Below are 20051 nucleotides of genomic sequence, written 5' to 3' on the forward strand. Positions count from 1 at the left end.
TACTTTTTTGATTGCGAGCTTCAGAATAAGGTATTTTACGATTACATTACAGCAGTGGTCCTCCTGTTTATGAAGTTATAAAAATCCCAAAGACACCATCAGTCTTCATGAATTGACTATAGCCAAGTATTTCTTTTTGTTTCTGATATTATATTGATTTTTGTATCTATGGATATCCATCCATCATCCATTTTTCATTCCACTTAGCCAGTAAAGGATCACAGTGTATACATATTTATGCTATAAAACATTTATTATGGGGATAGACTGCATTCCCCGCTTACCTATTTAAAAAGGCAACCAAAATCATAAAATAATAAGATCACATTTTTCTACTGATTTTCAAGTGTATGTATCCACATTACCAAACACATGCATTATGACTAAAGGCTCAAGTTTAACCAGTGAAACACATCGGCACAGTTGTGTATATTAATTACATAAAACACTAAAAAAAACAAAACAAATGCTTGTTTCTGTTGTTTCAAAGATGCTGTCATCGTTTTCTAGAAGGCAGAACAATCAGTGAAACACATGTAAGCAGTGCCTCAACTATGTCCAAATGACAAAACGTGCACTTTATACAGTATATAGACAACATGCTCTTAAGTGTTTTACTGACATTATGATTGCACAGCCTCTCTCTTTAACTTACTGAAAGTTGACTCATCGATTTTACATTTTGAAGAAAAAAAAAACCTAACTTTGAAATAACTGAATCAGATTTAGTTGCATGCTTACACAAGTTAATCACATTAGGTTTGATTCCAAACAGCAGGATGCGTCGTCTATAAAAGAGGTCTGACAAACTGCACTTTGATATGTGAGTTTTCAAAGCAGCATGAGGTGACTCACAAAGTTCAGAAGAGCCCAAATAGTATGGTCCCACGTTGTCGGTTCATCGCTCAAAAAAAAAACTGCAAAATGATGCACTGCGTCAAGGAGAACAGCCTCACAAATCATCAAAGCATATGGCAAACACAGATAAACTGCACCACAGAGAATTAGTGGTCGTAAGGCAAAGCTCAACAACAAGGATAGAAGGACACTTAACACCACAAAAGAATGAATTTAAAAAATGACCACGCAATTGAATAGGATCTTCTGTAGGCCAATCTCAACAAAAACAGTATGTCCAGAGTTTCAGAACACAGCAGGGCTGCCATTGGAAAGCTCTTGTAATCAAGGCTAATGCAGGAATATGCATAACCAGGTTAAAGGAGCATAAAACCTCAACCTCGGAGCAATGGAAAGGAGTAATACAGTCTGATGTGTGGTATCCATAATAGTACTTAAAGCCATCCCATGAGAGTCAAAGCTGCTATCTATATAACAACTAAAAAATATGAGGCCACTGCAGTGAACCAGGTGCACCTGATGTATACTCGTGATGTTCCCATATTCCAAGATGGTAACGCCCTAATACACACTGTGAAACAAATTCATGAGCACCAGGATAAAACCAAATGCTATTCTTGGCCTCCTCCACCTGATCTGAACATCCCTGAACCTTTATAGGAAGTTCTTGAGGGCAGAGTGCAGAGCGGATTTCCATCTCCTTCATCTCTCAAAGACCCAGAGGCTTTTCTTCTTGACGAATGGTTCAATATCCCTCCACACACAGTTCAAGACTGCACGACAGCATGAAGGACTGAAGATCTTCTGAAGGTAAAGGATGGCCCTACTGCCTTTTAGATCTTTGATGTTAATATATTGCAGGCTGTTTTTCTGTTACTTTGTCCACATCCTGTTTATAAGCCCAACAGTAGACTGGCATCCCATCCAGGATGTCCCCTGTTTTGAGCCCTTCTTAGGTTAGGCTTCAGGTTCATCACATTCCAGTACTGGATAAGGGGTTAAAGGAGGTGGATGGATGGATGGATGGATGGATATTATATCCACTTACATTTTAAAGCATACATAGTATACAAAGATACATGTAGTGTATAAAATGTGATTATACAGGTAAAACAGATTTATAAGTATTATAATAATTAAAGACATTCATAATCAGAACATGGAACCTCATTACTGAGTAATGTGAATATGAAATGTTACAAAATGTACAAGAGCTGGTGATTACAAATGAGAGAGTGATGTGGCCTATATGATTTCTGAAGTAGCCACTAAGGAAACACAGGCTGTAACAGGAGGTATATATACTCAGGGGAGCACTGCATTTTATTGTGTATGTGGGAACGCGTGTCCTGCAATGGGCAGGCATCCCATCCAGGGTGGTTCCCTGCCTTGGGATCTCTGCTTCCCATTACAAGATCCAGGTTCTCTGTGACTCTTTGTTGGGTAAAGAGAGGGATAAATGGATGGATGGATGGATGGATGGACGGACATACACACTTTAACTGGGGACAAAGATCTTCAGTAGGGTGTTTCATTTCGTGTGTGTGTCCTTTTCCAGAGACAGCTGAGTTCCTACACCTTCCAGAGATGACTTCCTGCTTGACATGATGAGGCTGAGACAGGTGAGGCGGCTGGGTGGAGGGGATCTCTGGCAGCTGGCATTCATTTACTGGGGAGGGCAATGTTGCAGAGCATGGAACCTGCCCCCACCCTTTCTCTGTCACTAGTCCAGTTAGCGATTCAGCTTCCATGAGCAACCAAGGGGCTTTTCAATGTATCCCATCTCAAGCAGCATCTGCACTGGATCCCAGTCATTTGTATAGCAAACATATGATGTTGGTAAGCTCACACAATGTATATTTCGAGTTTATAAATATTTAGTGACAGTTTATGTCATATAAATTATGCATGACAGAGAATCAAGAATTGGGAATAGATTTGAAACCCATCTTTCATCTTTCACACTTACTTGTCCAGAGAAGCATTGCCTGACTATATATCCCACATACAACATAAACTATTAAGACTTCCTAAACATTTAGTTGTATACCTTGTATATGGGAAGCAGTGTACCATCACTGTCAAATCACGCATGATATGAGGCATCAAAAATTGTGGCGTTTTTACAAATCATGTCTACAGTTCATGCTGTAGAGAAATAAAAGACTCACATTCATGCTTTCTGGAAGCCCAACACGAAGACGCTTACTTGAGCACTTTCAGGGAATCTTTTTGTTCTGAAAGGCAGTTTTGTTTCAGCAGAAACCGACTGCTTTGCAAACAATAACACAGTATGTTTCCAAATACATTCGCTGAGGATTTAAACCTGTCTGTTTTGTCTGCCTCACTGTTCGTAGGCATAAGGTCTCTCTTGCCTCTTGTAAGGACAACAAACTGCTAAAAATCGTAATTTCACACTGTTTTGACCTTGTGAAATCAGTGGAATCAGTACAATATCCTAGCATGCACTCCATATCTCAAAAGGCTTCCTCTAACCATTAACCTTTTGTTAAATAACCCCTGCATTCTGACCCCCTGTCTTCTTTGTTTGTCCTCAACAAGCCTCTTTAACACAAAATGCATACAGAGAATATATGTTCAGCAGTGCTATTACAGCCCATATACTGCATTCAACTGAGACTCCAGTAATACATGATATGGCCAAAAGTATCGTGTAACATCTCAGTCTGAAACCAGGGGAATTAACATGAAGCAGGTCGGCCCTTTGCTGCTTCAATAGCCTGAGCTCTTCGGGAAAGGCTTCCCATTAGATGTTAGAACATTGCGGGTGGGATTTGCTGCCATTCAGGTTGGATATCGGCGTTGGGTGATCAGGTCCCTTTCTGTGAGCTTGTGTGGCCGACCACTGTGCAGCTAAACTCGCTCCCACACGTTCTGACCTTCACAGTCACTTCACTTACCAGGGCAGCTTTGCTTCTGTGCAACCAGTCATTCAGCTGCTAATATTTGGGACAGGAGATTGTGTGACTGTTTGCTTAATTAAACACCTGGGTCGGCAATCAGTTTTGGCTTAATTTGGCGATTGCTACGATTACTAGGGGTCTCCACACACTTTTGGCCATATAGTATGTCAGAATCGTTAGGGAAGCGCCACAGTATGGAGCTGAGGTAACTACCACTTGAAACAAACCAGAGCTGTTAAAACACATTACAGATGAAGTCGCTTCAATTTTCCCAGCCCTGCCGGAGGCCATTCGGCTGACAGCCGAAAGCCAGCCAGTTCCCAGCCAAAAACCAGCCAAAGGAGTTGACCCCCCTTCTTCTGGAGGTGTGCCTCAGTAATCCTTTAAACCCGCCCATTTATCCACTTGCAGGGTGTTACCATTAGATGGCGCTTCCTTAACAAAGACAAATTTCAGCTGTGGTCAGATGTCCAACAGGTATCAACCTGAAGCTTTTGGTAGCCATCAGCAAGCTTCTGGCTTAATTCTGACTGGATATTTGACCACTGTTCTTGGCAGAATTGGTAGTTGGTTTCCTAGTATGGCTTTAAAGAATAACCTACAAATTTTCAATATGTTTGAGAACATATAGGTGAACTGTTCCATAAAGCAGGAACAGTTCTGAAGCTTGGCATACTTATCAGGAGTGAAAATTTATTATTCCAATATTTATTTATTTATTTATTGTTTTGTACTATTCCTGTAATATAGAAAAGCTCAAAAGTCTTGGCAAAAAAATTCATGATGTGATTTTTACATTTTCTCAGCACCAAATAGATTTTTTAAAAGTGTATGTTTGATTTGAACAAAAATAGAATAATCACACTCCAAATGGTCTCAGATAATTGATGCTAAGTTTGTGCTGAATAAAAGCATTTGATTCACTTTGGGATAAATGTGTTTTAGGTCAAGGGTGAAATATTTTTAACAGAGACAACATCTACTGTTATATTTATATTAAACAGTGCAATATGAAAATACAAAACCAGTACAAAATAGATTATATTCTATTCAAATATACATTCTGTCCCTCTTTGTTCAACATCCTGTCCATCTTATTACTTTATTTAGGCCTGTAATTAGTGTGTTGCACACATCCTGGGTCAGTCTCACCAAAAAAAAGAAGTGAATTAAATTTAAAAAACTCTAAAATAAAATACACTAATGAGTTACAGTTACCTGATAACAGGGAAACTCACTGCAGCTTAATTTATCACTGCTCCTCCTGGTGGATAGGTAAATCACTGCAAGTGTTATACACAGAAAAGGTTTAGGGGCGGATCATGCCGGCCCCCTTGTTCATGACATCACCAAGGGGGATCTCATTACAGTCAAGGTCCCACCCAGATCCCAGCAGGGACCTGTCAGGGACCAGCCATGGCCCCATCAAGGAAACAGGGGAAATTTCAAGCGACTGCATCTGTATGTCCCTAATGGGCTTGGTGCTGCCCCGGCACAGTACTCACTAGCACTGCATGGTCGCCATCTGTCTCGAGCTTCTGGGGGAGGGGAGGGGGATCCCTGAGAGCGTCGTGCATCACCTCATCTGGGAACAGCAGGTGTCTGAGTGGAGGGATGCTAGCAAAATGACCGGAACATCTCAGATATGATGAAAATTCATAGGGGGCTGCCATCCAGCATCTCCTCAGTCATTATTAGGGTGATTATCCAGCAGTCAGCTGCTTACAGGGCGAACAACATGGCTGAATGAAGCAGCACTTCTCTGTGGCTTCAGAAGACACGACACTCAAGTCATTCTCCTTAATCTTGTCAACGATCAAGTAATCCGCTCGACACAAAGACATCGTAACTATTTTCTAGTATTATTGCTCCAGAACATGAATAATCAGCAAACGTGATATTAATACTTTATATTTAGGCTGTTTATCCAAATCCACGTCAAGTGAAACTGTTGATTACAGTAAGCTAATCCTTTGGCTTTCAACTAATGATTCACTTCAGATTTTGAAGTACATGTTTGAAAATGTCATCAATATAAACTTTAAATTACCATTTATAATTTACATCAAACGTATAATTCACAACCACAACATCAACTATGCCATTCAATTAATCTACACTTTTTCCTAAAGTTTATTATTTTAAGTGGTCCCTGACTGTCCATGTGTGTGTGTGTATATATAATAATAATTATTATTATTATGATTATTATTATGGCTGAAATTCTGTTCTGGAATTTGTAAACATCTATCAGTCTGCTTATCAGTCTGGCCCATGAGTGTAGCGGGATTAACGCTGATTCATCGAAGAATATTAAACTATTTGTTGGCATATTTTGCAAAACTATTCATTATTCAGAATCCTAATGGGCGAGACTGGACAGTCCAATGTTTCCTCTTTTTTAGTAAAACATTAAATATATTTTAAAAGATTGCTTACCCAACAACAGCAAAAGAACAATAAAATGTTCCATTTAATACTAGTTACAATGTATTTTTTTAATCCCTGACTTAGCTGACAGCTGGCTGCATTAATGGACTGGACAGTTCTGCATTTTGGGATCTTCAAAAAAAAAACCCTTTATTTCAGGTAATCCATAAAGGCAGAGCACAAAGGTGACCTTGACTGAACACGAATTTAAATTTGTTTTGTGGCAGTGGAGCCATGAGAATGTGCCCCCATTTCAAACATTTCAAAGGCTGTGTTGCTGAGTATGATCACCCCTGAAGGCCAAAGGCACCATATCGAGGAGAAAAGAAGCACCCCCAAAAAATGATGTTGTTCTTGCAGAATCCAGTTGCAGAATTCCAAATAAAATGCTTCTCTTCAAATTCAATGACACACAAGTCACTAAAGAGAACAATCACCTATTATCCATACATTTTCTTGTAAACACATCCTATTCAGGGTTGTGGGACATCTGGAACCTATGGGTACAAGGCAGGGAAGAACCCAGGATGGTTTACCAACCCATCACAGGGCTCACTCACACACCAGTCACTCACACATGCATACCGATGGGCAATTTTGTTACACCAATTACAGAAGTACCAACTAGTAACCTCACGACGACATGGGGAGAGCATACAAACTCCAGAGATGGAACACAAGCGGAGACCGGAATCCAGGAACCTTGGTCGCAGAGGTGTGAGGTAACGGTGCTAACCACTGCACTACCATGCCGCCCCAAAATAATGATTCACAGATTATAAAACAGGCACAGTCATATATGACCAGTCTAACTTCAGCTGCACAACACTTAAAAAAGCTACCATTTCAGCATTCACAGTATCTCCACAACCATTGCAGTCCAGTAATATCAATTTTAAAGTTATCAAAAGCACAGATAAGAGCCAAAAAATAAAAAATGAAATCCCAACATAGAGTGTCTTAAGTGTTGCAGTCGGGAACTCTTAATAGAGTCTCTGCATCTCTGAAAGATCTTCAACAACGTTGAGATCTGTTGACTCCAGTGGCCTTCAGAATGTTTACTTGTGTTCATGGTCAGGACAGCATTCAGTGATTCATCATGGAAGAACCCTATCCCAGCACAATAGAAATGCTTCACCACTGTATAAACTTGGTCATTCGGATTGACTTTGTATTTATTGCCATTTATCTCGTTCTCTAAGGGGTTGAGTGTATCTAAGCCGTGGCGGGATTATGCAACCCAAACCATAAAGGAGCCAATGGTACCCGTGAGTGTGGGAAACAAGCACTCAAGCCTCTGACGTCTTTTGGAGAGCATCAGACATGAATGGACTGAAGGGATCTCAGGCCACATGACTCTCATTGTGCCACTTTACAAAAATGCACTCTTACCCGGCATAAACACTTTACGGGCTCTAACCAGACTAAAACTACTTCTGACAAGTCATTTCTGTTGAGAACTTCACTTTCTGTGAAATACAGGAGCCTGTCTAGCCCTTTAAGACATGACCCTGGGCATAATGAGATGGTATTTGCTTGATTATCTCAGAAACCCTGCTCTCGCGGAAGCACCTGTTTTGAAAATCTTTTGTATCATTTACTTATTTGTTTCTTGGCATTTAAATGCAGTTTATGCAGCTCCTTTTAATTTGAGCGCAGACCAAACAATCTTGTCATTTTAGATGATGGAACAAAAAGACTGTAAATGAAAGTTTTTCATCCAGTTGGAGGGGAGAAGGTGGATTCACAAGAAGTATAAAAAATATACTCAATATCACCATCCTCTGGTTATTTAGAAGGTGTTTATTATTTAAAACCGAAATCCACGGAACATATTTCCACAAACCCCAGTGTGTGTGACAACCTGGCACAGGATACATTCTTTCAATGCCAACTAAATGCCTTGCTGTGCAGTACAACACTCCTGGTTTTTGTAGTAGACCCTTCCTATACAGCCAACAATAAGATCTGCCTGTGTGTGCTGACACCAGATTGGAATTCTCCAGCCTCTATACATGGTAAACCATGTTAAATTTCATTTTAATAGAGTTGTACCCTTCCTTCACTTCTTGAAGAGGATTTCCAAGCTTCAAAGAGTTGCCAAGTCAACAGGCTGTATTACTGAATTGAAATAATTTGCTCGATAGCGGCGTCTGTCCCGGTTTAACCTAAAATTCCTGCTGCTGTGAAATGGTAATTTTACATCAATTGATAGGAAGAAAACATGCAAAAAATAAAATAGCTGAAAAGCTGGCCTTTCCTCTTTAAAGAGCGGTCAGAAATGTAATTTAAGTCCAAGCCAACCTGTCTGACAGCCCTATCTAAGCCAGAACCAAGGCCATACTCTGATACCAAGCCAAGAAAAATTCAGCATGTTCAATTATTACCAAAGCACATGACTGTACAGTATACTGAGACCATATAGATAAGTTAAGTCAGCTGAGCCATGAGTCTTCAACTATTCACCTTTCTGCTAAAATAGCTTACTTAATACATGATTAGAGATCCATATTGCAGTTTTATCGCCCTGATGATCCATGTGGGTTATTTAATTTTCAATGGGCGGTTGTTACATTCCAGGCAAGCGATATTCCTGTAGATTGCTTGATGATGTAGACTATGGGGTGAGGACAGCTGGTCACCTTACAGCCAAAGGGAGTTTGTCGATGTCCCAATCTACCAAATAAGGTGCCCCAGTTTCTAGATGCAATAATGCTAATTATTGCTGAAAAACTAATCATGCATTGCAAACAACGGCTTACTGTACCATATGGATAGACATTATGATGCTTTATTTCCCATTTGCATAAATACGAGTACACATGCATTGGAATGTTTACGTTTTTGCATATCCCATCACAGTGTACTGTGTCGTGACACTTTACTCCCATCAAAATTATCTGCTACAGTAGCCCTTCTGTTGGTTCGTACCACATAGGATAGTCTTCATGCAAATCCTGCATCAACAAGTCTAGTTTTGTGATTTGTCCCTCCTCGGACCGGGCTCAGTAGGTGGGGTGATTGTGACAAGCATAGCCATTTTGGAGATGCTCTGACCCAGTCATCTGGCCATAATGATTTGTCCCTTGTCAAAGTCACTCAAATCTTATCTCTTGTCCATTTCTTCTGCATTCAACATGTCAACTACGAGTACTGAATGTTAGCTTACTGTCGACTGTTAGCTTATCCCAGTCTTTGACAAGTATCATATTTCCAAGACAGTCAACATTATTTGTCTCATCTGAGGGTGGTCATAATGTTTTAGCTCTCCGGTATACAGTATATAGGTATGAATGAAATTTGTTGAGCACCATCCCCCTGAAACTATGTTGTACCATACGGGCGGTGCTGTAATGATCCTTCACCCATGAAAAAAATGCACAAGAAATTCATATTTCCCAGCTCTGGTGACTGAATAGTCACCATGACCTTCTATGCGATACAGGGGCTGAAAGGGGTTCTGCGTAAGCATGTAATTGCAAGCAATATGATAGAGATGGTATGATGGATCAGTAAGCAGCACTGTAGCCACAGATCTCAGAGAGGTGCATGAAGTATGTTTGCACAGGTTTGCTGCAACAATTCCAATCCCCACTGGAGTTAAGAAATACCAAATTATTTAAGAGTTCATGTGTACAGTAATGTATAGATTGCATTGCATCTGTGCTGCACTACTTAGTGGCTTTGAGGATGAAAAAGCCACAATGTACTGTAGTCATGTTTCTTTTACAATCATAATGCCTGGTCAGCATAGTGTATTTTGTGTACAGTGTGCATAACTAGGAGATAAACTCTATTGTAACCTAGGCAATGAGAATTACTTGTGGACTGTGGTTTACTATTGATGAGGTTTGTGTGTCTCAAAACCTGCACCATGGTAACTGTTGAGCTAATAAGACAAGTTGATGAAGGTCTCAGAAAGATTCACTTTTATGTCAACATATGAAAACCAATTATTCACTGAGTGCGGCACGCCTCGTGTGCATAAAGTAAAACAGTTGTGGTGCCATCAAAACTGTCAGATGAATAACACTTTCGTTTGATCTGTCTGGTTCCTTCATAGCTTTACTCTTGAAATGCACATCTGACTATTACGTTTTAGCTAATTTGTCCTTCTAACTTTAGGAAGCACTTCCTGCTGTAAACCAATTTAGCGGGAGCTGCGACGTGCCGAAGCGTCTACCAAAAGCAACGTGGAGCTTCACCCATTTAATCAGGCAGACGTTCGGCTAGACTGACTCTGATTAAGATCTTGCTCAAGGACGCAGCTTCAGGCTGCACGCCTGTGTGCTTAACTGGCACCCTACCTGCTTCCTTCGGTGCGATTGGCCTCAGCATTTGTATTGCGGGAAAATGTCACTGCGTCTCACATGCAAATGACCTCATGGTCAAACAGTGATTAAGCTACAAATTTGTTTATCTCCTAGAATGCAGCTGTAAGCTTGTTTGTACTGACTTTATTAAACCCTCTACCGTATTTAAGCTATGTCTCATACACCTGCGGTGAATTAGGTAAGCGCTGGAGAAAATCCAATAAGACACTGATTTTTGTTTTTAAATAGCTCACACATATCAGATACATTTCTGCTTTGGAAGAGTCAGATAAGACAACGATAAATCAGCGGGAAACCTTTCAAATGCATTATTTTTCAAATATCAGAACACTTCAGGACCATTTAACTTTCACTTACAAAACAGTCTTACCAAAAAGCATAGAATATACTTCTAAAGGTTTTTTTCTAACAAGTAAATTATTTTTTTCTTCTTTTCAGGTTCATCTAAACGTTTGTTAATTACATTCACTTCAGAGGATGTCGCCTCAGGATGTACCATCTACTGAATAACCCAGTTATTTTCATAATAGTGTCAAAGCTTTCAAAAGGCAGTCTGGTATGTATGAAAGGGAAGACAAAAAAACAGAGTTTAGAAAAAAAATTCTAAGACAGCATTAAATAAGCGAAAACTTCACAGGTACTTAACTCAAGTAAGCATGATAATTGCAGTTTCATTATTAAGATGCTTGATTACATCAATTATGGCTGGAATGGACAATTATATTATGTCATTTATTCGGCAATAGTACAAAAATCTTAAATAAAATTAAATAGCATCTAAACTGATTACACAAAAGAAGTATGAGAATTTTACACAAAAAATATAACTTTAAAAATAATATATGGTATGTGGAAAAGACTTGTTCAAAAGATGCGTGAACACTAAAGCAAGGACAAGGGACAACATAGGGTTCATTTTAACTATGTAAACATAAAAAAACACGGATTAAAGGGATTGTGTGATTTATTTAAGCAAGTCTCTTACATTAACTATTTTAGATGATGTCCATTTCACTAAACGTCAGTGTTGCATTTTAAACAAATTCACAATATATGCATATCATTAACACTTCCATGGTGACCCCAGCCTTGTGCCCTGTGCATTCTGGGACAGGCTCCAGGCCCCTATACCACCCTGACCAGGATAAATGGTTGGAAGATAGATGGATGAATTGATGGATGAATGAACAGACAGATGGATAACCATTAATATATGTCAGTAGCACAGTAATACAAATCACCACTTAGCGAACAGGTACTACAAAAATAGAATTGTGCAAAGTCCATAGTTTATTGTCCATAAATAAGGACATGCACAAGAACTTTACACCTCCTTAAGCATTAATAATTTAATCTCAGCATGATATGACTTTAAACCACCAAGTCATAGACTTAAAAATATACGCAGTAAATTACACCAAAACGGTTCAGTAACCCAACCATGCTCTAATTTGCCCCTAAATCCAATAAATGATAAAAGTCCTGATAGCAAGGGTCAAGTTATCACCGTCACTAAACTGCCACATACGGATGTAATCTTGCAATTTGCACATTGTTCACAACAGCATTCCCGTGTTGCCTGGAACAGCGACAGTGGTGACATGAAACAATCTCGCCAGCAGAAGGAGTCACGAGCAGAGTTAAGCAGATTATGCATAATTCCAACTGTGAAAAACAAATAGTGTGGTGCAAATATAAAATTATCCCAACTGCAACTGCTACTTTTTTTCCTTGGGAAATATACATTTTCATTTAGGAGTAAACTGTGATTATAATTTGATGCTTACAATATGGCATGCTACCACTGTATAATAAGTCGTGACACAAAAACAGTAACTAATCATGTCTTCAGCATTCAGCAACGTGTGATAAGCGGTTTTACAAAGGCACCTTTGCTTAATTTGACGGTACGAAACACAGCTGGGGTTTGGGGGTGTGACCACTTCGCGTCTCAGCAGCGCTGGAGTCGGATGAGGAGTGTGACAAATTGCTGTCTTCCACAATAAGGTCTTAGGGACTGGTGATTTGTTTTCCTCACCGATTTTATACTCTTCTGACAATGAGAAGATAAGACAGTGGTCCTCGCCTGATTTAACCTCAGGACTCACATTTTCTCTTGGTCATGAAGCTATGAAATTATCACGCAAATTTCTTAAAATTTAGAGCAGATATTCATAATAAATAATGCTTCCTGAATGGAGGGAGGTAACCACCAGTTGAGAAACTGTGACAGAAGAAGAATTTTATTGATCCCAGAGGGAAATTCTTCTGCATACAGCAGCAAAGAACAAAGAAGTTACCTAAAAAATGTACAGTTTGCACACAACTCCGTGTGTTTGCTTACTGACCCTACAAAAGCTGTCCCACAAATTACCCCCCCCCCCCCCCCCAGAAAGATACTGTGCCACTAGAAGCTGGAGAGACTGTCCTCTCAGCCAATAGGGTGGGAAGTGCCAGGTTTATATTAATCATGCTAAATTACGCAGCGGGCTGTTTCATAATGCGGGCCGCGCTGCTCGCATTCTGCACAGTAAGCAGTAACAGTTTCCTATCCTGGCTGTAGTTTAGCTGTCATTTAATCTCTACCCTTCGTTTCTTTCTTATTAGTTCTTTCCTTAAAAGTCAATTACCAGTGTAGCATTTTTAAAAGCTCGGATTTCTTCAAGCATCACCTGTAATGTCTACTTGATGTGCTTCTTGGCATTTTTTATCACCAAATGTCTAACAGTGGATCAGGTTTGGATCATTACTATAAAAATGAGGATTATCTGCTGCCCTTAATAATATCCAATACATTTTACTTCTTGTCTGCAACATTTTTTGCACGATACAGCGATTCGGCCTTATGAACAATGAACACAATGAGATCTTTTAAATGCAATTCATGTTGAATGTTTTAACGTTATACCCATCTTTGTTTCTTATCTGAATATTAAGATAAAGGTGCATTTATACAAGGGATATCTGTATGGCTTTCCTTTCTTTCGCGAGCCAAATTTGAATTTATGAAAGACAATATTAAAAATATATCTAAATTGGATCATGTGTCTTTATTAAACAATACAAGGCCAGTGATGTTCGCATAGTCTGTAGTACCTGACTCTTCTGTAGAAGTGCCACAAAGCTCCTTCAGTCATCCCTTCCCTCTGATTAAGTGTTGCCTAGGCAACAGAGCACGTCTTACAAAGAAAGGGGGGGGGGGGGCGGGGGTGCTGTTTGTGAAGTGTCCTATCTCATGCTGAGCGGTTCCGCTGCAAGAGCAGATATTCCTATGCATGGAGCCGCAGGTAAATAAAGCACAGAAACAGCCGCCAAGCTTGATGATCGACACTAACATGAGGCAGTGCTGTGAGACTCGCCAGGGAAACGGGTTCAACACTGACAAACAAAAAAACAGGATTTTAAAATTACAGTGAAAAAAAAGTTGTATGTTTTCCCATTGATAATTGTGCATTTTGGTGTAATGAGACATGATAAATATTTTGGCTGTGGGATGTGCAAAAATATCTATGCTTTCCATAGTGCAAAAGCACTACATGGAAAAATAAAACAATTACATACAGCCGGGCATCTTTCATAAATGCATTTCGAGTACAAGGTCCCAGTGAGCTTGGGCACACGGGGCAGAGGACGCTCTGGGTGGGATGCCAGCACATCACAGGGCAAACACACTCTCGCAATCCCACACTAAGGACAATTCAGAGTCACCTAAACACACATCCCAGGAGTTCATGGACCTACAAAACGCAAGGAGGACAAGCAAATACCCAGAGGAGTTCCCTACCTCTACCGAATACACACATTTGCACAGGCCCCAAGGTCACAAACAGTCACCACACTAAACGTTAAATTAACATGCTCCTTATTTAAGAGATGCCAAAGCAGCATGTTCTGCTAACCAGCTAGCTAGGTAGTTATTTTAGTTTTTACAACATCTGGGGGGACGGATTTTGAGTGCAGCCCCGGAAACAACAAACCCAACCCAGTAAACACCACAGACGCAGAGCCAGGGGAAGGAATCAATTGCACAACCCTGCATGTGGGAGGATCCATGCCGCCATTGGCTGTATACTTACGCAGGTCAACGTTTTAGCTGCACAGTCAGCTAACAGGAGAGACAGCAGGTAACCACAGCCTCCTTAAGTCTATCACCAGCTGAACTTCAGACCATGTGTCCATATCCTTAACTGCCACCCCACGGGCAACCATCAAAACTAACTAAAGAGATGTGACCCATGCAAGGAGCCACCTGCGTTCCATTTCTGCTGAGAACAGGATGCACAGTTACAGCATAAAGTTGCACACAATCAAGAAATATCCAGGGGCAGGGCCACAGCTGGAAGCTGATTGGCCCTTGGAATTCTAACTCCCTTGTCACTCACCAATTCAAAACATATCATTGGTTAATGATGAGGCTGGCCCCATCATATGAATCATGGCCCCTCTTATGGCCTCCCATCTTAAGAAATCCCAGCAATGCCCCTGCAGACAGCAGACCTTTTTTTTTCTGAAGAATGAATGACTAAAACACCCCCTTTCTGCAGATGAAAAAAGTCCCATACAAGTGTCAGGTCGTGTTACAATATCCGTTCGCTTACCATACACCCTCTCACAGGGCAACTCTTGTAACTTGCAATCTTCCAATTTAGCCAGCAACACAGCAGAATACTTACTGAAGCACTTCATGCTAAATGCCTTATTGAATGGCATTTGGGATTCAATGGTGGCTTGATGCCTAAACCGCCGTACAGCCCCCGGAGTACCCAGACGGACGACTCAACACAACTGGATACTAAATAAATCTGATGATATCCCAGGCTTGGGGAAAAGACAATATTTTCAAAGGTACAACCCTTCAGAACCAGTCTGCAGTAAAAAGTGATGGATTCAGGCCCTGTTCTATGTCCAAGCAATTTATCTTTTACTGTGAACATCATGAATTGACAAGACGTTATGAAGATTAATATTGTCTATCCCTTAATTAACTTCAGTATGGCAGCAGGAAGCGGTGAAGAAAACAGACTTATGAACAAGCAGCTCCAGGTTCTAGCATAGAGATGTGTCCTGCTGTTGGTACCCTTGAGGTACGTATTTAACCTGAATTTCCTCTGTAAAACACAGCTGCATGAGCAGCCCACCAGCTGCTTAGTGAAGCGTTCTATTTTCCTTCCAACTTTTTATGAAATTATTTTATTAGCAGCCGCATCTGAATGGCTTGAGGGAATACTTTAAACGCTCAGAAATATTACATTCAGTGGGCCAGTTGGACATTCCTGCTCATGGTAATTTTTCGAGATCCCAGGTGATGAAACGTTAAACACTCACAGGTAATTGCGCTCAGCATTAAAAAAAAAGCTGTAAAAGTCACATCTGGCCTGAACAGTGATACATGCATTTCAGAATAACCCTAAAGGTCTGGACGAGCAAACAAACACCCCTGTCACTATTGGGAGGAAATACAAACTGATGGTATAAGTTCTTCCCCTCGACAAGTCCACCACACACTTTTAATGCACTTAGCCTTTTATGCAGTTTCCACCCGCCGGTCGACATTTAATCGTCTGGGAGCCACACGGACTCATTAAAATATGATCGGAGTCTCTAACAAGCACAGAACTTTAGTGTGCTGTTCTTTTGCATCTCGGAAATCATCAAAGAAACAACAAGCATGAAAGAATAATATATAATATAATAATATATATTAATATAATAATATATATTAATAATAATATCTATTATTATTATTGTTATTATTAATATCAGGTGGTACAGTGGTGCAGTGGTTCTCACTGTCGCCTCCTCTGAGGTGTGGGGTTTCCTCCCCACAGTCCAAAAACATGCTGAGGTTAATTGGATTTGCCAAATTGCCCATAGGTCTGCACGTGGGTTTGAGTCCCTTCCTTGGTTGTTCCCTGCCCATAGGCTCCAGACCCCTCGCAACCCTGGACAGGACAAGCAGTTGCAATAGATGGATTATTATTGTTATTATTATTATTATTATTATTATTATTATAACAGACAATAGTGGATAATAAATCATGATAACAGTGGAGTAAACCTGTATACATCATTAGCGTTTTTTAGACATTAAATGGTGGAAAAAAATCTCAAAGAAAGAAAAACTGAAACACAGTGTCTTTGTAGGCAGTCAGAGAATAAGTGTAGACTAATTCTCCATTTGTTTGTTACACAGAAAATAATAAATATAATCCCTGTAGGAGTGCATTCCTCAGTCATATGGGCTCTGACACTGAAAAGCTCAACTTTTTATTTATTGATATGAAATATCCTGTTCAGGACCGAAGTCCCTAGAGATGTTGTAATGTTGTTTTTGTTGCACCGCTGTAATATTTTAAATATTTTACCAGTGTGGTCAAAGCAAAAGCAGTGCAATTCTGCCAAGTGTGGAACTTTGTCTTGTATAATTTAGCATAAAAAACGCAACTTCTGCAGCAGGTTTCCCTGAAGTTCAAGCAAACCTCCTCGTTCTTCCTTTTCCAATGAAATGGAATTACTCACCGTGCTTCTCCTGGTTCTGTTACTGGCCAGTAATATCAGGTTAACTCCCATAAGCTATCAATAAGTAAACACCCTCAAAGAATTCATACGTTACCCTGGACGATAATGTGAACCGATGTGGTCCTGGGCCTGCTCCGGGTCTGTACAGCACAGATATATGGGCCTTCATCTGGTACGTCCACATTCTCGATCTTGATGGTGAACTCCTCTTGGGTCAAAGCGACCAAGGTCACCCTCGAATCGACAGACCATTTGTCTTCACCAGCGTACAGTATACTGGAACGGTTTAGCCAGGCTGTGTGGGTCACAGCGTTGCCCTGGGGACATCTGAAAGGAGAGTAGGGTGACAAGTTTGAATATTAAAGAATGGATGTTTCTTAGCATCAGTTCAGGGATGGTTTGTGATCTTTTTTTTTAGTGATATGTGCAGTGATTTAAACAGAACATCAATAACCATAACAATGATTTGGTTCTTTTTGTTGTAAGGTTTGTGATCCTACATGAGTTATTAAATGGCTACAAAAAACTGCACTTATTCATCAAAATTACAATGAATCACAATTACAATGAGATAAAATGCAGATGCATCTGCCATCTGGGTAATATTACTGAGTCCACCCCCAAAAAAAGACATTTGATTTTGTGAGGCAGTTGCTGGTTAAGGAATATAGGTTAAATCTGTTGAGTGGTAACCCAAAGGTTCCTATCTCAAGCGTCAGGAGCGATTTTACCGTAGCTACTGTATCATGACCTGTAGCACCTTACTGTAACTAGATCAAAGCAAAAACAAAAGTGAAAAAGAAAATACAGCTGTAAAAATGTATCTTAGCTGTTTTGAAAAAGCACCAATAAATCCCTTGAAAGTGTTTTTTCCCCCAAAAGCTTAACACCCTGGTTTAAGAGAGCAATAAAAGACTGAAGAACTCGCGTACATCTAACCTTGGTTTAACACACGCATAAGAGGCTGGCTCCTTCATATCCTCACATACATTTTCCCCAAGGACTGCATTTTAGTTTTCATATTTTCATTGTATTTTTTTGTTAATGTATATTCTTACTCTGTCTGTGGGGATTTAAGTTCCTTATGTGTTCTGAAGGATGTTATATACATAATCCCTAAATTCATCTCATACATTAATGATTTCACGATTGAAGACTTTCCAGAGTTAATTGTCACTGAACAGTAAGAACTGTAACTATTAAAAAGTGGGTTAGTTACATAATATACATTAATATGTATTATGGATACTTACAAAACTAAAAAAAAAAGCATCATGTATTGTAATAGAATAGAGTAATACTAAAACGTGTACTTTAGGATGAACGAAACATAGCTTACGTCGCAAAAACTTTGGCTAATGTAAAGTCTCGTCACCATGGCAACATCAGAGATCTTTAACATTTCAATATAGCATTTTTCCGCCCTTGGTACAGTACATGCACATCCCTGCAAGAAACAGATCGACGCAAAACGGCGGAGAAGGCGCACCGGACCCTGTCGCACTCGATACGTTTCATTCGGCCGGCTTAGAGGTGCCGGCGGAATTGTTGGGTCGACCTCGCGAACTGCCATAGCTCCGGCTTATGAAAGACGCCTCTCGTCTGAGCGGCTGTGAAAAGAGCCTGGCGAGGCCAAAACCCCAGAGCGTGCAGACACATCTAAACGGGAGTGTACCTTCAAGGGAGAGCATAGCTCGTACAGAGCAGCACTAATCACATATTATAACAATGCACCCTGCCAGCATTTACAGTGAAAGGGTACACACACGCACACACGCACACGCACACGCACATACATTTAGCTTCGGAAAAAAGTAAGAGACCACAGCAACATATTTTTTTTCAATTATTTCTCAGTTCAAGGGAATGCATTTGTGTAAAATATACATTTGTTTTGCAGCCTGGCTCTTCCCTGCTTATTGATGAAGGGCTGCTTTCTTGCTTTGTGGGTGTTTAACGGCTTATAGGAGTCCTAACTGTCCTACCAGTGCACTTCACACCACTTTGTGCTTCCCATTCTTTTTGATCATCTCTGGCATTAGAAAGTCACTCCGCCCCTTGACCTGCTTGGTCTTTGGCCGTTCCCAGTGTCTCCTGTTTCAACTTGTTCTTGTGTACTGCTGTCTTAGAAGCTTTGAGCCCGGAAGCAGCCTGCCTCGCAGCGTAGCCTTCTGCCAGCAGAACCAGGATTAAACCCGGATTTATCAATCTAGATCCTGGAGGCTACAGGTGCAAGAACAACCCAGGATGGAGTGCCAACTCATCACACACACCATTCACTCACACTCGCACACCTATGGGTAATTTGATAACTCCAATAAGCCTCAGCATGGTTATGGACTGCGGGGGGGGGGGGGGGGGGTATAGACTGGAGCACCTGGAGGAAACCCCACAACTACACAGGGAGAGCATGCAAACTCCACACACAAGGAACCCTGGTCCCAGAGGTGTGAGGCTAACCAGTGCTAACCAGTGCACCACCATGCTGCCCTATATATATATATGGGTGGATATATTGTTGGCTGATTGGTTTTTAAAAATAATAAACTAAGATTATATCCATCCATCAATCCAGACACCCAACCAATCAGCAATCTTCCAACCCAAGGGCACCATCTTCTGAAGGGGCACCAACTTAGCAAACCTCCGGTGCCAACCCTGCTTCTCCAAGCAAACTTCACCGCCCAAAAGAAGGCGATCAAAATGAAACTGGACGGTGAAGTTTGCCACCAATGCAGCCTGCCTACAGCACCACATGGCTTTCAACCAACACTGACAAAGAGCTTAGACCCCACGTCAGACAGCGTAGGGCGTACACTGGCAATGGATGGGATGCCAGTCTGTCGCAGGCCAAACTGTAATCATGGCAACCATAGATATCTACATTGCTAATCCTATAATTTATAAATATTCACCTGTTACTGGTTAATGTAGAAGATCCTGCTACATGTTTGGCACAGTTTCCCATGATAGTGCGATAAGCACT

The 20051-nt window shown here is 40.6% G+C and overlaps 1 protein-coding gene across 8 annotated transcripts in view; it reads right to left on the reverse strand.

The window, feature by feature from the left end:
* The window catches only part of ntm (neurotrimin), a 297117-nt gene that overhangs the window by 33198 nt on the left and 243868 nt on the right, over positions 1-20051 (reverse strand). For 7 of the 8 annotated variants that reach the window (XM_023835105.2, XM_023835107.2, XM_072713664.1 and 4 more), the window contains one exon: positions 17160-17392. In XM_023835105.2, coding sequence (XP_023690873.2) covers positions 17160-17392 — 233 coding nt within the window. Of the gene's footprint in view, positions 1-17159; positions 17393-19980 lie in introns of all 8 variants that reach the window. The other variant, XM_023835109.2, reaches the window with a different exon arrangement.

The sequence above is a fragment of the Paramormyrops kingsleyae genome, chromosome 6, assembly GCF_048594095.1.
Source record: "Paramormyrops kingsleyae isolate MSU_618 chromosome 6, PKINGS_0.4, whole genome shotgun sequence".
NCBI classification, from domain to species: domain Eukaryota; kingdom Metazoa; phylum Chordata; class Actinopteri; order Osteoglossiformes; family Mormyridae; genus Paramormyrops; species Paramormyrops kingsleyae.